The 9667-nt window shown below is 41.6% G+C and overlaps 1 protein-coding gene across 1 annotated transcript in view; it reads left to right on the forward strand.

The window, feature by feature from the left end:
• SHC3 (SHC adaptor protein 3) overlaps positions 1–7739 on the forward strand; it is a gene marked incomplete at both ends in the record, with an annotated part of 58132 nt that extends 50393 nt beyond the window's left edge. Inside the window, 4 exons of the mRNA XM_082497791.1 lie at positions 548–644; positions 1548–1742; positions 3961–4256; positions 7611–7739. Coding sequence (XP_082353917.1) covers positions 548–644; positions 1548–1742; positions 3961–4256; positions 7611–7739 — 717 coding nt within the window. The remainder of the gene's footprint in view (positions 1–547; positions 645–1547; positions 1743–3960; positions 4257–7610) is intronic.
• Between the last annotated feature and the right edge of the window lie 1928 nt (positions 7740–9667).

Consider the following 9667-nt stretch of genomic DNA (forward strand, 5'->3'; position numbering starts at 1 on the left):
GTCAGCTTGCGTATTTCTACCAGCACTGCTGTGGGAAGTTTGCTGCATATCAACGCGGACACCTAACAGGAGTTTTCAGACCCAGCACAACTCTCTTGAAATCCAGAGGGACCTTGTCTGTAGAGATCATCCTCCCTTCCATACCCCAGTGTGTCCCCTGGTACCAATGTGAGTCTTTCATCTCAGGCTTTGGAGGGTGCTGGCAGCATCTTCTGGTCGCAGGTGTGTTTCTATGGACTGCTTTTCCCAGGCATGGTTTGTCAAGGCTCGCTATGCGAAGACAAATGTACCGGAGGAGATGATGCATCATTTGGGATTGCGGGGGTTAATAAAAGCAGGAAGCAGGGAAGTTTACATGAAGGTCAGCGGTAATATCTTACTCCTACACAAATGCATTTGTGCGATATATTTTCTGACACCATGATGAATTGGAAATGAAGAGTGGGAGTACACAGAATACAGCCAAGGAAATTGTCAGAGCCACTCATAATATATCTGAGCATTTTAAAGGTAATTGAAAATTTCTTTGCACATGTGTCCATTCTAGTCTGCAGCAGGAGTGGGAGGAGAGCAAACCTATTACCAGAGTCGTCACTTAGGAGACAAATTCAGTGAAGACTGGCATCATGGGCCTGTTAAGCAAGGTGAGTTTTGCTAGTTTTAGCTGTAATACTGCAGGAGGTCTTGGGTGGGCAAAGCATGTGAAAGTCTGATGCCTCAAAGTCTTAAGGCAATGAACTGCGTTTTGTTGACAGATACCCTTTGTCTGAATGTTAGCATTGATATCAATGAAAAGCATTTGGTAACTACCACTGGATAAATTATTAAATGCACACCTTCATAAAATCTTATCTTTTGCAGAGCAGCTCATAAACAGAGTTGCCCCAAAATTTCAGCTATCTAGCTTGCCATGTCCTAAAACCCCCTGGTATTTAAAGGCAGGCTGCATGGTCTGTTCTGATAATCTGACTCACTAGGGTAGGCAAGATGGAAGAGCCTAAAGGCAGAAGCTTTTTTAAAATGTGGAACAATGCATGAGTTTGCACATGATCTCTGCTCCATGAATAACAAATAATGCATCATGTTCTTTTTGTTGTTGTCCATGAATTTTAAGCAAATCACATCAAAACATATATGTGAAATTTCACCTCTTCCACCTTTATGTGACAGCTTTACTGTGTTTCTGGGGACACTTTGTTTTCAAATGCCAGAATATGTTTTCTGTTGTTAATCTTCACAGATTTGAGGATTTTATTCCATTTTCTCCTCTCATGACTTCCCAACTGAATATCAGTTTTGAAGCTGACAGTGTTTGCTTACAAAATTTTCCTTTCCTCCTGAATAATACGCCCCCAACCCTCATTGAAACACAGTTCTGTATCCATTCATCAACATTTCTTTCTACTACGTCCTGCAGTTATTGACTTTACATCTCCCATTCCAGGGAGTTTTAAACCTGTGGTGATGGGGTGTGGTGTTATTTGGTCATTATAACAACCCTGTTTCGTAAAATAGAAAAAAGAAGAAAAAAATCTTGAATTTTCTAGGATCTCTGGATATTTGTAGTATGCCGGAAGGGAAATCACAAGTAACTGCAACAGCAGAGATGCCAACATACGTGAACACCCAGCACATAAATATAGAAGCTCTATTGGAACTTCAGGCAGATGCCGAAAGTACCATCAGTGGAACAGCAGATGATACCAAAGAGAGCAGCCCAGGAAAAGATCTGTTTGACATGAGTGAGTTCCCTTCCTGTTCACTCCCTTTCTAACAAGCAACCCAATACGTTTATGCATTGGTTCTGTATAAAAAGAATTTTAAATTTCTCCAAATTTTAGTATTCCTGGTGGAGTTATGGTGAATTTTAGTGGTTTCATATGGCGGTTTCATATCTGACCAAGTTAAAATAAGAGTGGCCGAAGTTTTGAAGCAGTTTGTGTTATCTCTGAGATAAGCTGAGTTGCAGTCTGTTGTCCTTAGCATCACAGGCAACCACATCAGCAGGAAAATAAATCAGGAGGCTTGTCATGCAGGAAAGCAAAGGAGTGAATGGCTGGAGAATTAGCTCCAGCCTGGCCTGTGAATATGTTACTAGGAAGTCAATGCATACTGCAAAAAATTTTTGCAACAAGGAAGCTGGGAGGGAAATTAAAAGGCTGTGTTATCCCTTGCCCTGGATAGGACTACTATCCTATCTAGCTATCTGTTCCAACTTTGAAGTCAGCTTTTCCAAAATCAGAATCGTAGCCATAGCTGTAGAACAATGGTTTAAGCATCAGTCATAATTTGATGCTGGTGCTACCGACACACATTGTTCTCAGCCTTGAAGATACTTAACAGGAAATTGGGGAAAGCAGTTTGATGCACAAAAAAAATTCTTTGTTTTTCTGCTCTTCCTACCTCCAATCAATTGCTGACACATGATTTATTTAATTCAGTTCACATAATTAAAAGGCAGTGAGACAAAGAAGTTGGTGCCTATATGTTACTTGTAAAATAACATGTCTACATTTCTGTTATCTCAGTGTACATAAAACTGTCTTGATGGTATGATTTTGCTCAGATATGGCTTTATTTCCACCACTTCGGGAGATTTCGGATTGAAAGAAAGGGTGAGGGAACAAAATTGAGGGAGTGTCTATCTGTGAATATAGATCCAAAATGAGAAAATTCTGCTGTCTGAAATCAGGGTTGTTAACCTTGATTTCTAGCATGCTGTGCTCTTAAAACATGCACGTGCTTACCTGTATTTTATACACACTGTTTTCCTAAAAATCAGGAAATTATTAATCTTTATTAACTATTGGATCATCAGGGAAAAGTAGTATCGGAAAACGTGTCAACTAGACCCAAGTTAGTGGTTTGTCAAGCTAAACATATGTTGGGCTTTGTGCAGGCTGCAATGCGGTGAAGACATACATAAGCTGTTTTTAAGAATTATCTGAGATATCAACAAGCTGTGACAGCACAGTATTTGCCCTGTTTCTCTGAGCTAAATTAACCTCCCTGTGGCCCCATGCAAACATGGCTATGTACTCCTCACATCTCAGCAGTCTGCTTAGAGCTGGTGTATTGCTTCATGGTACTGCTCAGCAAATATCCTTTAGTAAGTCTAGTGGGCGCAGAACAGTATCTCTTTTTAATATGCACTGGTTGGCCAGATGAAGGTCTTGCAGGGAAAATAGCTTCCGATAGGTCAGTACAGCATATAATAAAGCACACACCGACCCATTTACTATTTCTGTAACACTGCTGAGACCTGTAATGACACATCTTTTCATTCCACTCTACTGAAAGTAAGACTGAGTTCAGGACTTAGCTGAGGTTTAAAAGATGCTTTCCTGAGGCTGATTTCAGCTAGGTAAATCTCGGTAAAGTTGTTAGACTGTGTCTATGTTGCAAAGTCCCCTTCCTAAGTGGAGGCTAGGGATAGGCTGAGTGATAAGGGCAACTGATCCCTTCCAGACACACTGGGCTGGAGACTCAGTAATGGATAATTTTTAAATGAATATGTTGCTTGAAGAGAGAGCAGATATGAGTATAATCACATTGGGTACCCATATTATGCAATTTATTTGGGATGAAACTGTCTGACATACCTGGCAAGACAAAAAGAGAGCTCTTCCGGGTACCAGGGCATATAAATGCAACCATTGACAATAATCATTACTGAAATAAAATCACTACCTTCCAAAAGCTCCTGCCAAGGTTTCCTCTGATTTTTATCAGCATCTTTCTGTGCATAACATACATTTTTAACATATTACACTCCTCAGTCTTAATACAATCCATAAATCAGTAGGCCTAGCAGTATGTCTTCCCTCATTTTTTTCGTAAAGACAAAGGGAAGTGGCTATAACACAAAGTATATCTTCTTAAAAATGACTGGAATATCACCATTTTGTAACATGATTTACCTCTCAATGATCGTGCCCTTGTTTCTATTTCCACAACCAGAACCATTTGAAGATGCCCTCAAGAACCAAACGTCTGAGGCTGTGTTGAGTAAATCCACCTCCGCTGGATGCACCAGTCCTCTTTCATCCCGAGCATCTGATTGGACTGTAGCTGAAGAGCTGAGTGCAGAGCCGTGGTATCAAGGAGAGATGAGCAGGAAAGAAGCAGAACAGCTGTTAAAGAAATGTGGAGACTTCCTTGTGAGGAAGAGCACCACGAATCCCGGCTCCTATGTGCTGACAGGCATGCACAATGGACAAGCCAAGCATCTGCTTTTGGTGGACCCAGAAGGAACTGTAAGTGCTGACTCCTCAGTAATACAGGAGGTTTCTGACACTACACATTTTCTCTAAATGTGTTTAATCTTGTTTACAGCTTATTCACAACTGATTATAAGTGCAGCCTCATATCTCTGGTATGCCATCACATCTTTAATTCTTTCTCTGATGCGTAGCAGAAGACCAACTGCACGATTTCTGCATGTTGCAGGGTGCCTTAGGGACCTGATTCCCAGCAAGGTCAAGCTTTGGCCGCTGCTGTACAGTATTAGTCAAAAGTGCAGCTAAGCCACTTCTTTAGCCTTCCTGCTGAGATGCTGCTGGTGGCTGTGCAAGTTTGGCCAGCCATTGTGTGCCAGCAATTTCCATGACATCTCTGTCAGCCACGATACGGACCAGGACCTCTGTGTTTTCCTGCACCTAAACCCAGGAGACAACTGGGGTAAACCTGCCCCATCTCTTTCCTGCACAAGGATTAGCCGACAAAGGGACCCTCCCAGCAGCAGGGTGGAGAAGGCAAGGGAGCTCCAGTTTTTGGCAGCTGTCCTGTTCTGCTTCTGGGGAGGCTTAGTCTCCTCTGAGGGAATGAAAGCGTGGCCACGTGTTTTATTCTTGGCTCCCGGTAGCTGAGAGTGGGCAACTCCGCTTCCTCTGCCAAGGGCAGCTTTAGATGACGAGCCCCGAAGTAAATGAGGACCTCCTGTAAAGGAGTTGGCCTGCTGGCATCCGTCTGTGCTGCGGAGCCCGCAGCGGTCAGACGAACTGCGCCAGTCCTGCGGTCTGTCGCGCTGCGGTACCTGTTATAATTACATTTGCCACTTGAGGGCAGTCAAAGAATGGTTTTGCAGTTTTGAGGTGCCAACTGCCCAGTCTTGGGCTGGACTGGGACACCCGCCTGGGGCACTGGCCCTACGCCTCCTGGCGGGCGGCTTCCTTCGCTAAACTTCTGCCAGCAGTTTTGGGACTCCTGCAACAGGGCCCCCTAACCCTCAAACAGCTGTTTTCCCTACTGCAGGGAAAACGCTGCTGTGCAACGCAGTGAGCACAGGGATGCTCAGTCCCGCTGGCATCGCCGCTGCTCTGCCTGCTGGCATGGAGTCCTCAGGCCCTGGGATGACTCCCAGGACATTTTCCTCCTGTAGGCAAAGGACAGATGCACCCCATCTTTTCTGCACTGCCTCTACCAGCAGCACTAATTTGCTGACCTCCTTGTGTAGGGACCTGATTGTTCTCTGCACCTCTCCCCTCCCTCAGCCTACTTGTGATGCGCCATTGTAGCCCAAATGGCTCTGAAGTTCCTTGGTCAGGAGGCACTGCTTGAGAACCACAGCTTTTCTGTGGCTGTATTCAGGTTAGCTCTGCTTGTCTGTATGATCTGTGGGATCCTGACACAGCTCCTGAGCAGCCCTATTTGCAACTTCTCAGAGAGGAGAACTGTCAATAAAATGCCAGTGTGTGGCTGGCCGCAGCAGTGTGCCAGCAGCTTGCATTTCTTCTGCATGGGCTCAGTGTGATTTTTCATAAAAAAACGATTCACACAAAGGCTGCCTGAAAATTCATTTCACTTACAAATTACCCAGTGACACTTTACAGCTTTTAAGGGTGTGTTTTCAGAGAGGAGTTAACTGGTCATTTGCTTCTGCTCTCATCCCGCTGACAAAAATAAAAAGATCTCTGTTTCAGGCAAGGGATGCTTAAAATGGAGGACTGCAGGACTTCTGCTGGGTTTAGAATTAGGGCTTGAACTCTGGTGATGGCAGACCATATTGCTTATGGTGAGAAAACTCTTGGCTGAGTTGAATAGACTGAAAATGTGTTAGTCTGAATATAGATAAAGAAAGTTACTCCTGTTTTAAAAATAGCTTTCCTTTTTGAAAATATAGCTTTGAATAATTACAGAAAGTGATGTTTCAAAGCAGTATGTTTCAGAAATGGGGAGAGCCTCTTCATTTTCTTCAGTGACGCAGCTACACGCAGACTGAGCAGAGAGCATCATTTGCCACAAAGTTGTTTGTTTCTTTTTTGACCCAGTCCAGTGACAGGACGAGGGGCAATGGGCACAAGTTAGAACATAGGAAGTTCTGTTCAAATACACGGAAACACTTCTTTACGGTGAGGGTGACAGAGCACTGGCACAGGCTGCCCAGGGAGGTTGTGGAGTCCCCTTCTCTGGAGATTTTCAAGACCCGCCTGGATGCAGTCCTGAGTAATGTGCTCTGGGCAATGCTGCTTTGGCAGGGGAGTTGGACTAGGTGATCTCTAGAGGTCCCTTCCAACTCTGAAAACTCCGTGATTCCGTGACTCCGTGACATCCTGAGCTAAGTTTCTAGCAGTTTTGCCAGAACTTAGTGGTGAAGACTGAAATATTTCAAGTGAGGTGCCCACCACAGCATAGGCTGGCTCTGGAATGTTTTAACAAAAGTTGTTCTCTCTTTCTGAGAAAAGTTCAGGGAAAACAGATGATATGCCTCACTTCAGAGGGGTGTTTGTGGGCTTTTGCTTGAGCCATTGTAGAGACATCCCAATACAAAGCTTTACTGCAGCATGATATTCACTTGAGAGGACCTCTCCTCTGCCTATGGAAGCTGTATGCCTAATGTGTTTCAAACATAGGAAGGAAATGTTCTGTGAAGATGTGCTTGAATAATTAAATATTTTTTTCAAATATAGATTAGTTTTGGGGCTGTCCTATTTTTTGACCATTTTACCTTGCAATATCCGTTTCCTCTTATCATGGGTGTAATAATTTACTTAGCAGGATGCTTGTGCAGAGGGCTGGTAAATGGGCTGGAGAAATTACATCCCCTGCCCTGAGGTGTTTCAGTTCCAAAGGCACAGGGCAAACCCAAGCCAAGTACACGTGGTGGCTGGATCGCTTTTGGGTAAGGGAATTTTCCAGCACCTGAAGAAGAAGGTCTTTGTTAAGGAAAGCACAAAGATGCTGAGGCGCATGGAGAAGAGTTGGGTTCCGGCATCTCTGGAGGGACAGCTCTTTCTAATGAGAAAGGTGAAAACACTTACAAGAAGCAGGTGGTCTCTTGAAAAAGAAAATTTGATCTAAAAATCTGACATACAATGAAACAAAATGTTGTACAGAAAGTTTTCAAGAAGACCAATTCAAAAAGTGTAATAGTAGTAGACTGGCCCAGAGGTAGCATGCATAATATCTGTTTGAAGAGAATAGAGGGGATAAGAGACAAAACAGAAACAAAACTCCAGAAATGCCACTTTTCCACTGATTTTGATGAAAGAGGGATCAGTCTCTAAAACATGATTAATTGTGCCATTTTATTCTTAGAGAATTTTAGTGCGAAGTTAAGGGGAAAAGTATTTTGCTCTTTAATCTATCTTCTTGTATCCTTTTTTTTGAAGGTTCGTACAAAAGATCGTGTCTTTGACAGCATAAGTCATCTCATCAATCATCATCTCGAGAATAATTTGCCAATAGTTTCTTCTGGGAGTGAACTCTGCCTGCAGCAGCCTGCTGAGAGGAAACACTGACTCCAGATAATTATTTTAGTTTTTGTAATTTGCAAGCTACAACTGATGGAAATCGCAGACCTGAAAAAACATGTGCATTAAAAAAATATAGCATACTCACACAGTCACCAGTATGTTTTCTTTAGGTTTAAGAAGCCCCATTTCCCATGGTACACTTGGAAATTCTCAATGCTTTATTTAGACATGAAGTCACAGAAAAAGGCTTTCTTAAAAAGTAATTTCAATAAAATTGTTCAGATTCTCTAATGTGAATATTGATAGTGTATATATACACATTATATATATAAATACAGTCTATATTTATATTTTTCAAGTCAGTCTGTTAATGGTATAGAACTATCTTCTGTGCCATGTGTTTTTACCAGAAGAAAAATGCCAATTGTGATTGTTCAGATAAAAATAGAATTCAGCAGTCTCAATTTCTTGAGAAAATGAATATTAGGAATATTATTTCTGATTTTACCTAAGAAGCACAACTATGGGGATAACAGGTGGATTATGCTGGTTAACCATGGAAGGAGTCTGAATTCAGCAACTAGTATTCCAACTCGGAAATTTAGCATAAAATTATTTTTAAAGGCGTCATTCAGTGTCACTGATATCAAAAGCATTTTATCTTTCTGATGTCAAGTTTGAATTCTTATATGATGCTACTCAAAACATTTGTATCTTGCTTTAACAATGATTTGGTGTGATCTCTCTGTGTACAAGGTGTGTGCGTTTGATTTTTCTAATGACAATATAACAATATTCTGTAACTTTAATTTATTAATTTGAGTGCTAAGGTTATTCATATGTAGTTCTCTGCTTATGGTTAAGATCTAGATGTCCTTGACTACCAATCTCCAATGAGATGTTACATACCGATTAGGCAAGTTCAAATAATTTGTCTTTAACAGGTTTAATGCAAAATGTACATGGTTGGTCAAAGACATATCTGAAAAATCTTTTTTTCTTATAAACAATGAGAACTATCATGACTCAGTGGTCAGTTTTGCAAATGATGTCATTTACATTTGCCAACCAAGACATAACTTGACTTTGGGCTTCAGCGAGCGATAGGTATTGCAAAAATAATGCTTTTCTCTAAATATCAAGTTGAAAGATACACATGCACAAAAGATGCATTTCTAGCAGAAATGTCCTTGGCTTTAGGTACTGGGAAAAGTTTTAAGGAAGGTTTGTACTATTCAAATAAATGCACTATTTGAAGTTATTTTCCTATTTTATGAAGCTTATCAAGAGCCAAATTCAACAGACACAGTTCCTGTAAAGGCAAAGTTTGTGCTGGAGTCAGGATTTAGCCTTCAGCATTCCAAGGTCTTCTCTAACACCAGTGTCTGAAATCAAATCTTCAGACTTGATTCATAAAGGCCAAGACTCAGCAGGTTAAGTGTAGGTTAAGCACCTGCCTTAAGCACCATCATCATGGTCCCCAGGCATCATGCTGTGCAGTAAGATGAGGAGAATTTATAAAATTTATACCACAGTGCGATTGCTGCTGGCACATGAAGTGCCAGATGCCAGCTACAATGTATTCATAATAGAATTGATGCATATTTAGATATTTGTAAGTAGCAAATGCTCCATTTGAAAACTAACAGAGTTTTGCAGCCTCTAGGAAATGCACAGTTCTAAAGGGGAAATTTGGAACCTGTGAATGTTCTGCTGACTATGGTATTCTGGTTATAGCCTTTGTTCCTAGCATCCAATGTCTATCTGAAGTAAGTGGCAGGACCAAGAATTTATATTAAGTAATTTTGCATAAACCAAGCTTAAGCTGAAGAAACAGACACACTTCCCTTTTTACCTTCAAGACATTTTCAACGTATGTCTGCTTAATATCCAAATTTAGATTTACCTTAGCGTTCTGTCAAAAATATGTTTATTTGCATGGTCTTTTTGGACAAACCTAGGGTTGCCCTCTC

Source organism: Vanellus vanellus (assembly GCF_965231255.1).
Source record: "Vanellus vanellus genome assembly, chromosome: Z".
Classification (NCBI taxonomy): Eukaryota; Metazoa; Chordata; class Aves; order Charadriiformes; family Charadriidae; genus Vanellus; species Vanellus vanellus.